The 20,631-nt window shown below is 45.8% G+C and overlaps 1 protein-coding gene across 1 annotated transcript in view; it reads right to left on the bottom strand.

The window, feature by feature from the left end:
• LOC147618850 (uncharacterized) overlaps window positions 1-20,631 on the bottom strand; it is a 103,624-nt gene that overhangs the window by 17,920 nt on the left and 65,073 nt on the right. The window contains exon 23 of the mRNA XM_086773931.1: window positions 20,541-20,621. Coding sequence (XP_086630057.1) covers window positions 20,541-20,621 — 81 coding nt within the window. The remainder of the gene's footprint in view (window positions 1-20,540; window positions 20,622-20,631) is intronic.

The raw sequence follows: 20,631 nt of genomic DNA, 5'->3' as shown, positions 1-20,631 counted from the left end.
TTTGAGGAGGGATACCGCAAAAATCACCTTTTTGGAATCAAAAAGCGTCATGGTTTCAAAGTATAACCATAGTTTGTAGAGCCATTGGTCTAAGATGCGCTTATTGCGCTGACCACCATAAGATTCAGGGGGTTTAATTTCCAATTTCTTTGTTTTACTGGCTTGTAAAAGACAATACAGAGTTTTAAGGTCATCGCCTTCTACCTCAGAAGGAATGACATCTTCTACTGCTGGTACTGTTGCTGAAACATCTGCTGCTGGTTGTACGGAACTCGTGTGGGAGTGGCGATCCGTGTGGAGCTGCTGGATCTGTGAAGCCAAGGATGCCATGGACTCCTGGAGTTGCTGTTTGAACTGCTGCTGAAGTTTTTGCAAAGCTTGCTGCCATTCTGGAGGAGCCGGTGTGTCAACAGGTTCAGCCATGAGAGAAGATGCTGATGTAGAGGCTGCAGGGTGACCAGGCTCTGCGGGTTTTTGCTACTGATGACGCCGCTGGGCTCTAGTAAGAACCATCCGCTGGAGGGTGCGGCATCTGTAAATCCCGTGAGGAGAGGATACGTGCTAGTGAAGCAGCTATGGACCATCCAATACAATGAGGGCGATCCTTTGGGACTGGGCTTGCACGAGAGTCTGCTACTAGAGAAGAAGGTACAAGGGTAGGTGTCAAAGGTGTATAATCTAGTGTAGAAGGGCACACCGTGAACAAAGATGAGTAAACGTTCTCAGATTAGGTGCAATATTCATGAAAAATGATGCTACACTCGGGAAGGATAGCGCCTAGATAAGGATGACGCTTGAGCATAAAACATTAATGATCCAGATCTTGTGCGGAAGTACGAACACGAATCACACACATCGAACTCTCGGAGGTGAGAAGTCGGTGTGGCTATCTGAACATGGTAATGAGTGGGCTGTAAAGAGGGGGGCACACTCACTGAAACAGGGGCAGAGACTGGTGGAGAAACACGAGTAGGAGAGGGCACTATGGACTAGGAGGATGTATCCTGTAAATAACTGGATTCATAGGTTTCCTCTTCCATAAGCCATCAGAGAAGAGGGTAATGTGTGCCCACGTGATCTGGGAGGTGCTCTTAAACCCGTAAAAAGTGATATTGGCCCTTGATGAGTGGAGAGCACGCAAAAGAATAAAGTGACGGTTTTCGATATTCTAATGCTCCACATTATGTGAGATTTTAATGCCCAAGAAAATGGAAAAATCACACCTGAAGAAGATTGCCATAAATAATATTGTTGCTGTAGGAGAAGCACCAAGGAGATGGTAGCCGGCAAACATTCGAAAATCTGCAACAGGAAGCGGCTGGTCCAAGCAAAGGTAATGGACAGCAGGAAGACAATTCTCATAAAGACTCAGAGTAGGAACGACTAGATCTCGTGGTCGACAAAGGACCCCCTTTAGAGGCGGAAGTACGTCTCGCACAGGTAAGGGAGGGAAAATCTGACGATGTAAACCTTACCTCTCTCTCCCACTTTGGGGAAAAGCGAGGGCTAGTCCTCAGAACTGGAGAGGTACGATGACAATGCGAATGTGCAACATCATCCTCAAGTGTGCAAACATCCTGTAACTGTAATGCAGCATCCTCTTGTGAGGGATCCAAATCATGTGCCTGCAAGGCCTCATCCTCCAAAAAAGGATCAACATCTTGTGAGGCAAGAGCTGCATAGGGGTTAGGGTGCTCCACAGGGAGTGTGGGTGAAGGGACAGTACGGGGGTCCAAGGGTGCATGCCATCCCTAACCACAACCCAACGCACGTTGCAATCGTGTAGGCGATGGCTGAAAACTGCACGAATACGTGGCAATTGGCGCTGGTTCACGAGGGAGCCCGTAAAGGTGTTTTTTTCTTTTATTTTTTGTTTTTTTGCTTCAATACGTGGCATTTAGAACCTTAGACCCAACCTTTGAGAGTGGGTATTGTGTGTGTGTGTTTTTTTTAGTTAAAAAAAGCAAATCGGCGTGCACTTCTCAACGGATAGCCGGTTGGGGAAACTCCACGAAGGGATGCGACTACTCCATGGAGGGGTGCTTGTCCATGAAAGTGTGCCGGCTCACGAGGTAAGCCTCCGTATTGAGGGGTTGCATATTGTCTTGCCTCTGTTCAAGAGTTTTCTGCAAAGGGCTGGCCCGACATTAATCAACAAAAATTGGGAGTTTGGGGTTGAATTTGATGAGGCATTCTCTCCTGCTCTTCCATTAATACTTGCTACACCCAATTTTAGGGTTTGGGCTGCCTGATTTTAGGGTTAGGGTTAGGGTTTGGGCATGTCACAGGGCGAAAAAGTTTGCTTTGATACCACTATAAAGCTTTTATAGCTTTATTAACATGATTAAGACTTAATTAATGAACATAAGACAAATACTGCAAGAAAAGACTGAGTGATTGCATTGAGACAGGGGCCTTTCTTAAATAGAGGCCGAAAAGGTACAACTTAAGAGGCACATCCCTATGAAGGGGTGTGGCTCTTGAATCAATGGTTATGTTCTTAGGACTTACGGGTGTGTCTTTAATGAATAGGCATGTCCTTTGATAGTGACCCATGTGCAAGGGTGTGACCCTTCACAGGTGTCTTTACAGTTAATGAGGGATTAAGGAGTAATTAGGAAGAGATTAAGAGAGTTAGTCACAATCGTGACAATACAGCTTGTAGTCTGGAACTACAAAAGAGCACTATGGTTGGACCTAGGCTAGATGGATGATCTAATCCGGAACAGAGACATTTTCTGTTTAGAGACACATTAGTGCCCTCAGAGAGGTCTGCCACGTGTAACAGGATTCCAGTGGGAATCAGCTTTCAGAGGAAGCACATGGAGAGCAGGTAGAGCTATAGAATCGGGAGGAGTGGCCATTCTATTCAGAACAGAGCTTCAATCGAGAATCAGCATTATCAACAGAGACCCACAGGCCTGTTTTATGTGGGTGAGATTTGGACAGAAGCCACGACTATGTACATTGCTATGTGTTACTTTCCATCAGACACCTCACATTATGCCACGGCCCACGAATATAGAGGAGATAGAGGATGGAGAGGAGATAGAGGAGGTGGAGGAGAGGGAGGAGACCAGAGGAGCTACATTACCTACAGTGCGCTCTCAGATGAGATTACACAGTACCTCAGACTGGGAGAGGTCTTACTAGTGGGAGACTTCAATGCCAGGACGAGGAGCAAACAGTGCATTGCATATGATTCTGAGGGAGATCCCATACAGCTACCTACTCTAGAGGACAAGGACATTGGATCACGGAGGGTGTCTGCAGATACTAAGCCGGTCACATACTATGAACGGGAGCTTTTGGAGCTCGGATCATGCCACAGTTTCCTCATCTATAACGGGATGGAGAGATGACCACAATCAGGAGGACTTACATGCTTTCCACTGTTGGGTTTTATGTTGTGTATGCACCCAGAGGAGTGCTAGTGATCATCAGTAGATTACTGGGGCACTTTTTACTTCAGTTAGTGGAGGTTTTTTCCCCCAATTTAGCTTAGTTTCACTTATAAACAGTTTATAAGTGTTTTGGTCCACCCGGAACATTTTATGGCCGGACATGTGAACACATCTTTTAGGTCACTTTATTATGTGGCTATTGTACTTCACATTATCAACTGAATACACAACAAGAGTCGTGTTCTCTCTCTGCTTCCCCACGTTTGTGTTTGCAGCACCTCCAAACCCTAACCCTAACAGCTGAAAGCAATCATTTGGTATCAGAGCCTCCAGGTTGGCCTGCCCTTGCCCTTCCCGTACTGCTTAACACCTAGGCTCATCAACATTAGCTTCGCCTGCAACTGCCCGTACACTGTATTCTGTCCGTACAGGTTATCGCCTGTTTTGGACTGTACCCGTCAGCTGCAGGTACAGTCGCCCAGCTCCGTACAGTGTACCTGCTCATTTCGCCATAACCTGCAGCAGTACTGTCCTGCGCAGACAACCGTACAGGCGACCTGCTGTGTACCTGGTCGCCCTTCTCCGTACAGTGCTCCGTACAGAACACGACTGCAGCCATACAGTCAACGTACCTGCACAGTTTAGCTGACCAGAACCTGCAACGCACATCTGAAGTCTACAGTCGACTGCAGTTTACTGTACCTGCTCGCCCTGCTCCCGTACAGCACCTCGACTGTAGCTGCTGTGTACCTGCACAGTACAGTCGACTGTACTACTGCTCAGCATAGTAGTGGTAAGCATTACATATTTTGAATTTTGGGCATTTTTATTTTCTCTCTGAAAATCTTCAGGCAGATACAGGCAGACTTTCTTGCAAAGAAAACTCTACAGGTTTCTTGCAAGGTTTTGGGTGCAGTAATTTTGGGCAATTTTTGGGCATTTTGGCACTGTGTAAGCCATTTTTGTTGCTCTACTCAGTCAGTGGTGCATTGTGTTGCACATTTAGAGGATTGAGAGTGCAGGTATATTTAGGTAAACTGTATTCAGTGGAGTACAGTTGCTTTCAAGGTTCTTGCTATTGGGTTTTTTGATACACAGGTACAACATTGTGCATTGGCATAATGGCAAATCAACAGCAGAGTGATGTATTCACATATTTGTCTAAGGAAGACAAATTGGACGGCACGAATTACTCCTTGTGGAGTTTTATGCTGAAAAATGTGCTCATGGCAAAAGGTCTTTGGGATTTTGTTAGTGGTGATGAACCACGTCTAGGTCCATTGGACCCAGAGACTCCTCCCCAAGGGGGTGCTCGTGGACGAGGACAACAGGTACAGGCTCCAGGTCAGCCATTGCCTGTTCAAAGAACAAATGCTCAGAAGACATGGGATGCCAGAGATGCACAAGCCTTGTCACTCATTGCATTGTCAGTACAGAGGTCTATTATACCTCATATTCGTTCAGCTGGCTCTTCACAGAATGCATGGGTGACTTTGGTGCAGATGTATGCTGCTCGTAATGAGGCTAGGATCTCGTTTTTGAAAAGAGAGCTGGAAAATCAGAAAATGCATGAAGGAGATAATATGTCTAGCCACTTAAACAAGCTGCAGGATTTGAGAGAGCAACTCATCAATGTGGATGAGATTATTCCTGAGACACAGCTTGTGTCCACCATCTTGCACTCTTTGCCAAGATCATACTTGGCTTTTCATACCTCTTTGAACCTCAGCATGAGGAATGCTGCTGAACCCCTTAAGTATCAAGAACTTGTTGCTCTCTTGCTACAAGAAGAGCAACTGAGGAAGAATATGAATATGAACACAAGTGCTGAACAAGCATTTACTACAGGTCAAAAGGGGAAAGGAAAATCTCAGCCAAAGAGTTCAAATCAGAATTCAGGTGATGGTGGTTCATCTCAGGATACCAAGAAAGGTGATGGACAGCCCAAGAAGAAGGGCAAATGCCATTACTGTAAGAAGCCAGGTCCCTACATCAGAGAGTGTAGAAAGAGGATTGCGAAAGAGAAGGCAAAGGAATCTGGGATGTCTGTAAATGATGCCTCTAAAGCTCCTCCAGAGACTGCTTCTTTTGTTGAGGACAGGGATTACTGTTTCTATATATGCAGCTATGATGCCTCTTGGTCTTCACAAGCACTCAGTATGACAGAGCATGCATGTACTTGGTATTTTGATAGTGGTGCTTCAAAGCATATCACATCTCGCAGGGATTTGTTTTGTCATGTAGGCCCTGCCCTTGTTGGCAAAACTGTTCAGTGTGCCAACAATGCTTCATATCCAGTTCGTGGCATTGGGGAGATTCAGCTCACAGCCATTGATGGCTCTATTCTTCGCCTTACACATGCCTTACATGTACCAGGGATCAAGAAGAATTTGTTGTCCATTTCTTCTTTAGCACATTGTGGTATGCAAGTCCATTTTGATGATAACAAATGCATGGTCAGAGACAAAGCTAATGCTTTGATCTTGATGCTTACTGGTACATTATGTCATGGACTTTATCAGTTGGATGCATTTCAGCCAGTGGATCAGTCTGCTTATAATGCATTCACTCTTACTCCAGCTATGGTTGATGCGGAGTTATGGCATGCTCGCATGGGGCATGTAAATTTTGCTTATGCAGCGACATAACATGTTTACAGACCTACCTCTCATGGAGAAGCCTCCAGATCACATTTGTGAAGGATGTATTTTGGGAAAAATGCATAGGTTTTCCTTCCCACGTGATCAGGCTCCACGAGCAACTGCAAAGTTGCAGCTTATACACAGTGATCTTTGTGGTTCCATGCAGACGAAGTCATTAGGTGGTTGTTTCTATTTTGCTACATTTATTGATGACTTCTCGTATATGCTGGGTCTATCCTTTGACACAAAAATCACAAGTATATGATGCATTTTTGGCCTTTGTAGCACTTGCTGAAACAGAGTCAGGATGCAAGGTTAAGACTCTCCGTTCTGACCGAGGGGGGGAATATATGTCACACATGTTGAATTCCTTTCTTGAGAATAGAGGTATAAAACATCAGTTTACTACTCCTTATACTCCACAGCAGAATGGGGTTGCAGAAAGGAAGAATCGGTCACTCATGGAGATGGCCAGATGTATGCTAAAGGCAAAGAGGCTACCACATATCTTTTGGGTGGAAGCTGTCATGTGTGCTTGTCATATTTTGAATCGATGTCCCACAAAGGCATTGGTTTCCATTACTCCTTTTGAGGCTTGGCATGGCCGCAAGCCTTCGGTATCACATTTTCGTATCTTTGGGTGTCTTGCATATGCACACATACCCAAAGAGTTGAGGAGGAAGTTGGATGATAAAGCCACAAAATGCATTTTTGTTGGGTATAGCCGTGAGAGCAAGGGCTACCGGTTATATGACCCACTATCCATGAAGATATTCACTAGTCGGGATGTGATTTTTGATGAAAAATCAGAAATATCCATGGCTGGTTATGATGCAAATCAGGCTGAAAATGATGTGTTTGAAGGTCTACTACCTATGGAGTTTCATTCCACAGTTGGTGATCCAACTCATGAGGGTACAGGACAGCCAGCAAATCATGAAGGTGGTGCAGAAATTCAGCAGCAAATTGAGCCAGAAGCTGAACCAAATATGGGGCAGCAAGCACCACGGGTTAGACACACACCTAGATGGTATTTGAGGACATTACATGACAGCCATCTAGAGGGTCCTCTTGTTAGTCGTACTCGTAGGGAGACACGGACCAATGAGCATGCACACATCATGGATTTGAATATGGTTATGGCTGCCAGTTTACAGGATGATGATGAGCCTGATTCATTTGTGGATGCACGAGACAATGTGCATTGGAACAAAGCCATGTAGGATGAGCTTGATTCTATTAACAGGAATCAAACATTGGATTTGGTTGACCTGCCCAAAGGCAAGAAAGCAATTGGTACTAAGTGGGTCTATAAGTTGAAAAGACATGCAGATGGATCCATTGACAGGTACAAAGCCCGTCTAGTTGCAAAGGGCTATGCACAGAAGAAGGGCATTGATTATGAGGAGACATTTGCTCCTACATCCCGTATGTCGACGCTAGGTGTGTCATTGCATTGGCTGCACATCGTGGTTGGGTTGTTCACCAGTTGGACATAAAGACTGCTTTCCTACATGGGGACCTCGAGGAGGAAGTTTATGTACATCAGCCCATAGGTTTTGCAGAACATGGTCATGAAGGGAAAGTATGCAGGGCTGAAAAAGGCCTTGTATGGTTTGAAACAAGCTCCACGAGCTTGGTATGTAAAGATAGATGCTTTCCTACTCACTCAAGGCTTTGTGAACAATCCATCAGAAGCCACTTTGTATGTAAAGAAAGAAGAGAAAGATCTGCTGGTCATCACTCTTTATGTAGATGATCTTTTGCTCATGGGATCAAATGATGACAAAATTGCAGCTTTTAAAGAGATACTGCAACAGACATTTGACATGTCTGATTTGGGGCTCGTACACTACTATTTGGGCATACAGTTTGTGCAAGATAACAGAGGCATTGGGTTATTGCAATCTCGATATGTTGCTAAACTTCTGGAGAAGTTTAAATTTCAGGATTGCAAGCCTATTAGCACTCCTATGGAGCCTGGGATGAAACTGTCACTACAAGATGACAGTATTTCCTTTGATGCCACTACATATGCTCAGGCTGTTGGGTGCCTTATTTATTTGTGTACTACACGGCCAGATATTCAGTATGCCGTATCTCAGTTGAGCAAATTCATGCACAGCCCGCGGTTGTCACATTGGCAAGCTGTGAAGCGTGTATTCCGGTATTTGCAGGGTACCTTGTCTCTTGGATTGCTTTATCCTGAGGGGGGTGATGCAGTTATACGCTTACAGTGATTCAGATTGGGCTGGTGATTTTGATACCAGACATTCCACTAGTGGAAATTGTTTCTTTCTTGGCTCTTCATGCATTTCTTGGCTAAGCAAGAAACAGACCACAGTGGCCACTTCGTCTTGTGAGGCAGAGTACAGAGCAGCCTACACTACTACTGTTGAGTGTGTTTGGCTGCGTCGTCTCATGATTGATATGGATATTTCAGTGGGGGAGCCTACACCTATCTATACTGATAGTCAGAGTGCCATTGCTGTGGCCAGGAATCCTGTGTTTCATGCTCGCATGAAACACATTGAGATTCACTATCATTTTGGTCGGGAGAGACTCCAGGCAGGTGATATCAGTCTGATCTACTGTCCTACAGATCAGAATGTGGCAGACATCTTCACCAAGGCATTACCACGTCCGAAATTCGAAGCATTCTGCACTGCTTTGAATTTGTTTCCTTTTGGTGGATGATGTACAGTGATCACATATCACTCCAGGGGGGTTTGTTGGGTTTTATGCTGTGTATGCACCCAGAGGAGTGCTAGTGATCATCAGTAAATTACTGGGGCACTTTTTACTTCAGTTAGTGGAGGTTTTTTCCCCCAGTTTAGCTTAGTTTCACTTATAAACAGTTTATAAGTGTTTTGGTCCACCCGGCACATTTTATGGCCGGACATGTGAACACATCTTTTAGGTCACATGTGGCTATTGTACTTCACATTATCAACTGAATACACAACAAGAGTCGTGTTCTCTCTCTGCTTCTCCACGTTTGTGTTTGCAGCACCTCCAAACCCTAACCCTAACAGCTGAAAGCCTTCATCCACATGGAGGTGGAAGAAGCATAATGGATTACATCCTAGGCTCCCGGGAGCTCGGCTCATACATGATTTCTCAGTACCCCCCATACCCATCAGAGCTGATCACACAGACTTATCTTTCACCATGATAGCCACCCTACCTCCACCCATCAGAGCTGATCACACAGACTTATCTTTCACCATGATAGCCACCCTACCTCCACCCATCACACAACTGTCCACTTCACTCATGACTGTGGTCGCATATATCAGGATACCCTTTACCATGGCCTACTTGACATGGATCCCGCCGCACCCTTGGAGATACTCACATCATAGTTGACTGATCTACTCCACTTCTCTACCATTGCCAGCTTCCCTCATGCCACCCATACCCCCTCTAAAGCTAAAGTAGCGATGATGCCCCAGAATGGTTGGTACAACGACGTGTCGTGAGACTCGGGCTCGCCTGAGCCATGACCACCCACACCCATCACTGATCCGACCACCTGGCATGATTATACAAAGTCCCTCTACCATGTACCAGATCGGCCCCCGTTACCCTCTCCATCCGATCCTCAACCCACCACCTCTACTTTTTTCACTTCAAGTATGGTAGAGAAATCTCTTAAGAGGCTACATCATGGGAGATCTACAGATCGTACCTGCTTTGCACTTGTTTGCACCTTTGCGCTGCGCGCACCCAAGTCCCCTATGCGCCCTGTTACACCCCCTTGCACTTGTGCGCGCAGCACACCCCGGGCCCCTCCGCGTACATTACGCAGACCCACCCTTACTCAGGCCCCCAAGGCAGCAACAGTAATCACAACTGAGTAGCAAAATCGACAAACACCATAACTGTCAGATCACTTTTGGCGGGTCTCAGCAATGCAATAAAAGAAATGGAGCTACTCCGAGTACCCGAGAAGGAGACCAATGCACTAGGAGCTCATGCAAAGAATGGCCTCTGGTGCATACGTGACATATTGGTGATACCAGAAGAAAGCCATGCCAAGGAATACGAAGCCAAACATCAACATAATGAAGAGATGACCCGCAAGCTCACCTCAATGGAAAAGGAGATGGTGGGAAAGGATGCCATGATCCAACAACTTCAAGCCCAAGTGGAAACCCTCAAGAACGACATGGCCATCACCATCGAGGATCTCAAGAAGGTCATGCCGGAGGAAGGAGAATTGCCCCGTCTAGAGGAGTTAACCCGGGATATGGAAGCCAAGATTGAAGCAACGAAGCACACTTTCTCCATGGAATGGAAGGACGTGGTCAAGAAGGGCATCAAAGAGGAGGCCAAGAAAGAATGGAAGGTGGTCACAAGCAAGTCCAAGGGACTTAGGTGGAGATTGAAAATGAAACCATCCAAGAAGAGAGAAGATGAGACAAGCAAGAAGACTTAACGTGAGAGTGACCGGCATAGTGGCGAAAGAGGGTACCACACCCAAGAGGACAAGAAACAACTATACCACAAATTGGGATATAAGGATCGAGACCAACTCCCTTCCTCAAAGCATGGCGGGCAGGGAAGGACCTGGTTTGGAGGGCAGCCCCATCTACCTAGATGAGGACCTTACACATGGCCAGGTGGAGCACTGGAAACAGCTCATGCCAACAGTACGGGCAGCTCAAGCGGAAGCGTAGAAAGCAGTCTACAGAGATGGCCATGTCATCGTTGATGGCAAGGTGATCGCATAGGGATACGCGGCCTATGAGACACAGATACAGCTTGCAGTCTAGAACTGCAACGGAGCACTATGGTCAGACCCAAGCCGGATGGATGATGTGATCCAGAACAGGGACATTATTTTCTTTACAGAGACACCAGAGCCCTCCGAGAGGTCTGCCATGTGTAACAGGATTCCAGTGGGAATCAGCTTTCAGAGGGAGCACACGGAGAGCAGGTAGAGCTAAAGGATTGGGAGGAGTGGCCATTCTATTCAGAACAGAGCTTCAGTCGAGGATCAGCATTATCAGCAGAGACCCACAGGCCAGTTTTACGTGGGTGAGATTTCAGCGGACAGAGGCCAGGACTATGCACATTGCTGTGTGTTACTTTCCACCAGACACCTCACATTATGCCACAAATATAGAGGAGATAGAGGATGGAGAGGACATAGAGGAGAGGGAGCAGACCACAGGAGCTACATTACCATACAGTGCGCTCTCAGACGAGATTACACAGTACCTTAGACTGGGAGAGGTCTTACGAGTGGGAGACTTCAATGCCAGGAAGAGGAGCAGACAGTGCACTCCATATGATTTTGAAGGAGATTACAGCTACCTACTCTAGAGGACGAGGACTCTGGATCATGGAGGGTGTCTGCAGATACAAAGCCAAACAAATACTATGGACGGGCGCTTCTGGAGCTAAGATCACGCCGCAGTCTCCTCATCTATAACGGGATGGAGAGATGGCCACAATCAGGACTTACATGCTTTCCACATGGAGGTGGAAGTAGCACAGTGGATTACATCCTAGGCTCCCGAGAGACAGCTCAGCTCATACATGATTTCTCAGTACCCCCCATACCCATCGGAGCTGATCACACATACTTATCTTTCACCATGATAGCACCCCCCTCCCCCCGCCTTAGCACACACCTCCACCCATCACACAACTGTCCACTTCACTCATGACTGTGATCGCATATATCAGGATACCCTTTACCATGGTCTACTTGACATAGATCCCCTGGCACCTCTGGAGATACTCACATCACAGTTGACTGATCTGCTCAACTCCTCTGCCATTGCCAGCTTCCCTCATACCACCCATACCCCCTCTAAAGCTAAAGTAGGGATGATGCCCCAAATTGGTTGATACGACGCGAGTGTCGTGCAACTCATGCTCACCTCAAACGACAAAAAGAACTAGGGGAGATCTCTGAGCGTGAAGCTCAAAGATTTTTCATGTAAAGCTTTTATAGCTTTATTAACATGATTAAGACTTAATTAACAAACATAAGACAAATGTTGCAAGAAAGATTGAGTTGAGATGTTTGCATTGAGACAGGGCCTTTCTTAAATAGAGGCCGAAAGGGTACAAGTGAAGAGACACATCCCTGGGAAGGGGTGTGGCTCTTGAGTCAACGGTTATGTCCTTTGGACTTAGGAGTGTGTCTTTTAATGAATAGACATGTCCTTTGATAGTGACCCATGTGTAAGGGTATGACCCTTCACAGGTGTCCTTTTAGTTAATAAGGGATTAAGGAGTAATTAAGGAGAGATTAAGAGAATTAGTCACAATCGTGACATTCCCTCCCACTTAAAAAAAGACTCCGGCTAAGAAGAGATGGTGGTCTTTGAAAGAATTCCCGAAGAAGTTCTGGATATTCCTGTAAGTCTTCATCACTTTGCCAAGTAGAGTCGGAATCATCAAGATCTCTCCATTTAACCAAAAATTCTGTAGTGAGTTTATGTCGTGTTTCTTTCTGTCTGACATCAAGAATTATCTCTGGAATTAAGAGTATATGTTCATCTTCGATTTCTAGAACATAATCCAAATGATCTAAAACTGAAAAATCACCGTCCACAAACTTCTTAGAAATGTGGAAAGTTGGATGAATTCTACCCCAAGAAGGTGGTAACTCCAACTTATAACTGAGAGATGAGTTCTTCTTAATAATACGAAAGGGTCCATAATATCTTGGGCGAAGCTTTGGGAAAACTGATTTCACTATCTTGTATCGCGATAAGGGGCAATATATAATAATACCAAGTCTCCTTCTTGAAATTCAATGTGACGATGACGCTTATTAGCTGCGCGTTGATATTGCTCTTGGACGCTGATCATCTTATCCTTAATCTGTAATAGAATATCTTGCATTTCCTAAATGAGGTGATCTGCTAAAGCCACTTTATGTTGAAGAACAAAGTTGGCAGGAATAAGGAGAGTATGGCCATAAGCTGCTTGAAAAGGTGTCATTCCAATAGCTGAATGATAAGAATTATTATAAGCAAATTCCACCAAAGGCAAATATTCTTCCCATGAAGCTAATCGAGACTGAACATAATGTCGCAACATTTCTTCCAGAATCTGATTAACTCGTTCCGTTTATCCATCTGTCTGAGGATGATAAGCAGAGCTAAAGAGTAAATTTCTACCAAGAGACTTGAATATCGAAGTCCAAAACTGTCCTGTAAACTTTGGATCTCGATCCGAAACTATAGATTTTGGCAATCCATGAAGTTTGAAGATATACTGTATAAACAATACTGCAATATCTGAAGCTTGGGCTGCTTTCTTGCACGGGATGAAATGTGCCATTTTAAAAAATCTATCAACCACCACAAGAATCTGTGTATTGCCTTTAGAAGAACGTGGCAATGAAGTGATAAAATCCATACTAATACTTTCCCAGCGTTCATTGGGAACTGGAAGTGGTTGAAGAAGACCAGCTGAAACTTGTCTGCTAGCTTTCATACGTTGGCATGAGAGACACGCTGGAACAAACTTAATAACATCTTGCTTCATTTGAGGCCAATAGTATGTAGCTGTCAAAAGACGATAAGTCTTGACGCCTGGGTGTGCAGCATAAGTGACCTCGTGATGTTCTTTCACAAATACTCTTCGAACATGAGTATCATGAGGTACACAAATTTTGTCCTGATAATATAATAAACCATCCACTATTGTATATGCGCCATAAATCTTTAAATCGGAAGGAGTTGCATTATGAGAATTGAGAATTCGAAATGAATTTCCAAAATCACGATCTGTTGAATAACGGTCCTTGAAACTTTGAGGTATGTCCATTTCAACTGTAGAAATAGCCAAGACCGAAGCTGACAGCATACGACTGAGGGCATCCGCAACCACATTGGTAAGACCAGGAACATACTCAATTGTTATATGAAAATTGGCTAAGAATTCGACCCAACGTACTTGCCTAGCATTCATAACTGGCTGCGTGAAGATATATTTCAAGAATGATGATCTGTTTTCACCACTGAATCCACACCAGGGAGATAATGTTTCCATGCACGATAGGCATGAACAATAGCTAAAAAATTTGTCATATACCGGGTATCTTCCTTGAATTGCAGAGTGCTTATGACTGTCAAACGCAATAGCACGTCCTTGTTGCATTAAGACGGCACCAGTGGCAATATCAGAAGCATCCGTGTAAACATCAAAGGGGAGAGTAGGGTCTGGAATAGCCATGACAGGAGTAGTTGTCAAAGCTGTCTTCAAATTTGCAAAAGCTTGTGTTGCGGCTTCCATCCATTGGAATGCAGGAGCGGACTTTAAAAGCTCGGTGAGAGGAGCAGCTCTTTCGGAAAATCGATGAACCTTTGTGTGATAGAAGTTGGCAAGTCCCAGAAAAGAACGAACATCATGGATGTTTGTGAGAGTTGGCCAATTGACAATATCATGTATTTTCTTTGGATCCACGGAAATTCCGTCTGCTGAAACAACATGTCTAAGGTATTCCAAGGATGTCTTGAAGAATTCACTTTTGCTTGGATTAATATAAAGAGCATTGTCTCGAAGCACCTGGAAAACGATCTTAAGATGTGCCTTGTGGTCTTCCATATTACGACTAAACACCAGGATGTCGTCAAGATAAATAATGACGAACTTGTCCAAAAAAGAACGAAAAAGATCATTCATCAGACTCATAAATGTTGCAGGGGCATTGGTTAACCCGAATAGCATGACCAGGTACTCGTAATGACCATATTTTGTGCGGAAAGCTGTCTTATATTCATCACCTTCGCGAATGCGAATTTGATGATATCCAGACTTAAGATCAATTTTGGAGAAGACCTTTGCATGGAGCAATTGATCAAACAATTCATCAATGCGTGGAAGAGGATACTTATTCTTGATAGTTAACTTATTAAGGGCACGATAGTCGATGCAAAGACGCATAGACTTATCCTTCTTTTTCACCAAAAGCACTGGAGCTCCAAAAGGGCTTTTACTTGGTCGAATATGTCCTATCTCCAAAAGTTCTGTAAGTTGTCGCTGTATCTCCTGAGATTCCGTAAAAGAAACTCGATATGGAGCACGAGTAGGTGGGCACTGCCAGGAAGAATATCAATAGCATGGTCGACTGGTCGACGAGGTGGGAGAGCCGCAGGAAGCTCCTGAGGAAAAAGATCCAAGTATGGAGCAAAGAAAGGTTGCCTGAGATACATCATTTTTGTATCTATGTCCTCGGGAGGGTCGTTGGCTGAATAGACCATTAAAAGTGCTGAGGAACAAACACTCTTGCGGACCCACCGTTTCACTTGAAGAGCTGAAAGGATTGGTGTAAAAGATTGGTCTCTGATTCCTTCGAGAGCCACAAGCATATCATTTTGAGCAAATTGTATAGAATGGTTCCGAAAACTGATCAGGGGATCATATTGATACAACCATTCTTGACCAAGGATCATATCATAATGTGCCAAATTCATGACTTAGAAATCCAATTTGTCACAATAGTGCTGAATTCGAAAGGAGAGGTGTTTGGCAATGGTGTTACACGAGGAAGTGGAACCATCGGCAAGCTCTACTTGTAGGAGTGGCGATCCGTGTGAAGCTGCTGGATCTGAGAGGCCAAGGATACCATAGACTCTTGGAGTTGCTGTTGGAACTGCTGTTGGAGTTGCTGCAAAGCTGACTGCCATTCCGGAGGGGCTGGTATGTCAACAGGTTCTGCCATGAGAGAAGATGTTGATGTAGAGGCTTCAGGAGGGTGATGAGGCTCTGGGGGTTTTTGCTGTTGATGACGCCGCTGGGCTCTAGTAAGAACCATCGGCTGGAGGGTGCGGCATCTATAAATCCCGAGAGGAGAGGCTACGTACTGGTGAACTTGCTATAGACCATCCAGTATAGTAAGGGCGATCCTCTGGGACTGGGCTCCGCGAGAGTCTGCAACTGGAGAAGAAGGTACAGGGATAGGGGCAGCTACTGGTGTCAAGGGTGTATACTCCGGAGTAGAGGGACACACCGTGAATGAAGATGGATGAATGTCCTCAGAATAAGTGCAATATTCATGAAAGATGATACTACACTCGCGGAGGATAGCGCCAAGATAAGGATGACGCCTGAGTATAAAACAATAATGATCCAGATCCTGTGCAGAAGTACGAACACGGATAACCCACACGTCGAATTCTCGGAGGTGAGAAGTCGGTGTGGCTATCTGTATGCGGTAATGAGTGGGCTGGAAAAAGGAGGGCACACTCACTGGAATAGGGGTTAAGACTAGTGGAGAAACACGGATAGGAGAGGGCACTATGGACTGAGAGGGTGTATCCTGTAAATAACTGAAGTCATAGGTTTCCTCTGCCCCCATAAGCCATTGGAGAAAAGGGTAGTGTGTGTCCATGTGATCCCGTAAAAAGGGTATTGGCTCCGGAGGAGTGGAGAGCCCGCAAAGGAATGAAATGGCGGGTTGCTGTTATGTTAATACTCCACTTTATGTGAAATGTGTATACCCAAGAAAATGGAAAGATCACACCTAAAGGAGGTTGCCATAATAAATAGTTTTGCTAGAGAAGAAGCACCAAGGTCGTAGCCGTCAAGCCGCGGAGAACACCAACATAGACCGCAGGAGCCTAGCAATGAAGAAGGCTGCTTTTTGAGGAAGGGAGGTGGCAGGAAGTTGGCGCGTAGAAGACCAAGGCAGGCGCGATTTCGTAGGAACCCGTAAGGTAAATGTATGGGTTTTTTTTTTTTTTGAAAAGGCGCTGGTCGGCTGGCCGTTGTGTTCTCTTCCTTGTTTTTTTTTAAAAAAAATGCGCTGGAGGCTGGCCGTTGGGTTCTCTCTCTTTTTTTTTTATGCACTGGTCGACGGCTGGCCGTCGGGTTCTCCTTCTTTTTTCTTTTTTTTTTGGTGTGTGCACTGGTCGCTGGCGGGTTGCCCTTCGCTGGTCGGGTGGCCGTTGGGTGATGGCTGCCGACTGCTCACGTGGCTGGTGGAAGCCACGTGTATAAAGGGCTTAAGTATAAGCCTTAAGTTATGGGTGTAATGGTGACGGCCAGCAAAGCGAAGAGGTGCCGCTTCGTAGGGGTGCGCCGCTTGCAAAGCGAAAAGGCGGCGGCAACCATGAATCGGCGATGAGGGCGCTTGGTCGGCAGCTACATGAAACAAGCGAGGGCTCACAGCCTGCAGCTACTTCTAAGCAAGCAAGGGACGCCTGCCAACACTGCCACACCGACCCTCCAAGACATTAAGTGAGTGCCCGTAGGTGTACCGCCACGGGTGAAACTCGCTTGTAGGGGCGGCCAGGCAGCACGGAGGCCGAAGGGCAACAAGGACCCGTCTAGGCACGAGGCGCGAGGGCAATAACTCTGGGTGCGCGAGGCGCGTTCACGGGACCACCGAGGGTGCGGGCAGAGGGGGACGGCTGCAAGAACTCCATCGGGTTGGGACGGGGAAAAATTTCAGCGAGGCTTAATCTTTAGGCATCTGCAGCGGGTGAGAAGATCTTTCCTCCGCCTCCATACAACACTGAGAAGAGGGGGTGGACGAGGGAGTGCCGCGGAGAGGGTGAGGGCTTCACAACCCACGGGTAGGAAAAATTTTGCTCTGATACCACTGTAAAGCTTTTATAGCTTTATTAACATGATTAAGACTTAATTAACAAACATAAGACAAATGCTGCAAGAAAGATTGAGTTGAGATGTTTGCATTGAGACAGGGCCTTTCTTAAATAGAGGCCGAAAGGGTACAAGTGAAGAGACACATCCCTGGGAAGGGGTGTGGCTCTTGAGTCAACGGTTATGTCCTTTGGACTTGGGGTGTGTCTTTTAATGAATAGACATGTCCTTTGATAGTGACCCATGTGTAAGGGTATGACCCTTCACAGGTGTCCTTTCAGTTAATAGGGGATTAAGGAGTAATTAAGGAGAGATTAAGAGAGTAATTAAGGAGTAATTAAGGAGAGATTAAGAGAGTTAGTCACAATCGTGACATTTCACTTCAAGTATGGTAGAGAAAGCTCTTAAGAGGCTACATCATGGGAGATCCGCATATCATACAGGGATAGGAGGCGAGCACCTCTCTTATGCCTCTACCACCATAGCTCCTTTCCTTGCACATTTCTTCAACAACGCACTTGTAGAGGGCTTCCCACACACATGGAGCATGAATATTATTACCCCATTCACATATCAGGTGGACCTCACGAACTACAAGACTCTCATGGTTGGCCATATCATCACTACCACATGTGATCGGCTTGCAGTGCCCCCCATGATGGTAGAGGCTCTATTTCAGACCATAGCCTACATCAGACGCATTAGAGCGAGAAATAGAGTTTTGACACACCAGATGCACACCACGGAGACTTGGTCCACTCCCCTTCCCACCAAGATACACTACTACAGAGATCATTTCCTTAGATTCACCGAGAATGGATTTGTCAAGCGCCCAAGCTATATTGAAGTACACTCTGGAGATTGAGGCAGGGAGAGCAACACGATCCCTAGAGAGGACAGAGTATGCAGATTATGCCACAGAGAGGTAGAGACAGAGGAGCATTACATATGCAGATGCCCTGTACATTATGAGATCAGAGGGAGATACCACTGCTTGTTCAAAGAGGGTTTTGGCCCACTTAGCCAGGTGATGGGAGTATCCTCATCAGAGATGCCTAGGCCTTTTCCTCCTTGAGCTACATTGACATAGAGAGAGGCTTCTACAGGTGCAGAGCCAAAGATCCCAGCCCCACAGATCACCGGCTTCTTCAGGCTTATCAACAAGCCACATCCACCTCCCCCTATATCATTTACCTCCCAACGAGGGCGCACACTACAGAGGGCCTCAGAGATCAGAGCTGCCAGGAGACCACAACTACCCGGACGCAGACCACCACTACTCCATCAGGCCCAGTCCGCCCAGATCCGGCACCATACCGCAGAGCTATGGAGGAGAGAGTCCAGAGGCTACAACAGGGCATAGAAGAGGTCCTCCTCGCCCCATGCCCCATGTATGATGTACTACACCCCACCATCTCCACTAGTTGGAATTAGTAGTATACCACTTATCATGATTGTACATCTATAGCATGCTAGACAGTGACTGCATAGTGAGCTGCATATGACTAGGATTAGCTTTTCATTTCAGTTTTTCTTTCCATGATACTTAGGACATGGACTTGTTGTATACAGATTTGTCTTGTAGGCCAATCTGGCCTTCCGTAGACGTTAATATATCTTTTTCTTTGTCTCTCTCTCTCTCTCTCTCTCTCTCTCTCTCTCTCTCTCTCTCTCAGATGTACAGGACAGATTGTCATACAGAGCTTTTGAGGCATCTAGACAGCTGGCTGAGGCAGGAGACAGAGGATCATGGTATGCACACGTCACACATTGGTTCTCATAGCATGGCCTAGACATGGATCATCTACCACCGTTCCAGTATGACAGGGATGCACCACATATCCATCTCTCATAGTAAGAGGAACAGAGTATTGAGACAAGACCTATGGCAGCTCTATACACGAGAGACATGGATATCGCCTACACAGCCTCTTCCACCGAAGATGCTATACTACAGAGATCACTTCATGAGTATCACTGATGATGGATTTATAGAGAGGCCTAGATACATGGAGGACTTTTTACCACACGGCTCCCGAGTGGCTATTGGTCAGCTTAGAGTTTCATCACACCGATTGGAGATTGAGACTGGCAGAGCAGCACGGGTCCCCCGAGAGGAGAGGGTATGTAGATTGTGCAGAGAGGAGGTGGGAGAGTGAGGAGCATTATGTATACAGCCATCAGAGAGAGAGAGATCACATTTTATTCAGAGAGCCACATTCCCTACCCCAGATCTTTGAGGCAGCAGACCAGCGCATACTGGGGAGATTCATTCTAGACATACAGCGTCACAGAGAGACATCATTACAGGCTCAGACAGCTCCAGAGGGGGGACGACAGACACAGATTACTACATTTTTTCAGAGATCCATCCCACTCCCAGCCCCTACACGGCACAGAATTACTTTCCAGAGAGCAGAGACACTCAGAGCCCGTAGGAGACAGAGGACACCTGGCTTTCGGACACCACGCCTATACCAAAGAGAGATGACAGAGATCAGAGCTCAGTTTCACAGAGAGGGTGCAGAGCGACTAGCTCGCAGAGCAGACCCAGGCATGTTCTTCACGGAGCTGTGGACACCCCCTTCATTGATGTATACCATTTTATACCCCCAGTATGGTACAGGATGGAGCTAGCTAGGTTGCATATCATGATTGTATACTCCATGCATATAGCTTTGCATTCTCCTAGTAGTAGAGCTCCATCCCCTCCCCCACTCATTGTACTTATTGCACACCCAGATTCAGCTTTTTAGTTTAGTACTTTTTCATTTTGTTGGGATGACAAAGGATACCCCATACAGGTACACCGATTTGTCTCATAGGCCGAGTTCGGTCTTTTGGAAGACGTTAATAAAATCTTTCTTTCTTTCTTTCTTTCTCTCTACACACCATGCTTTTTTAACCAAGAACTTACCAATTGGTTAAGAACTTTTGCAAGAACTTGTTGTGTGAATACAGTCCGCTGCTGGAAACATACTGCACATGCATCTTTCACCTGCACAGCA

Source organism: Cibotium barometz, chromosome 34 (genome assembly GCF_041138505.1).
Source record: "Cibotium barometz isolate CiBa-2024 chromosome 34, ASM4113850v1, whole genome shotgun sequence".
NCBI classification, from domain to species: domain Eukaryota; kingdom Viridiplantae; phylum Streptophyta; class Polypodiopsida; order Cyatheales; family Cibotiaceae; genus Cibotium; species Cibotium barometz.
The sequence above is the reverse complement of the archived record's forward strand: the minus strand, read 5'-3'. Positions and strand labels throughout refer to the sequence as shown.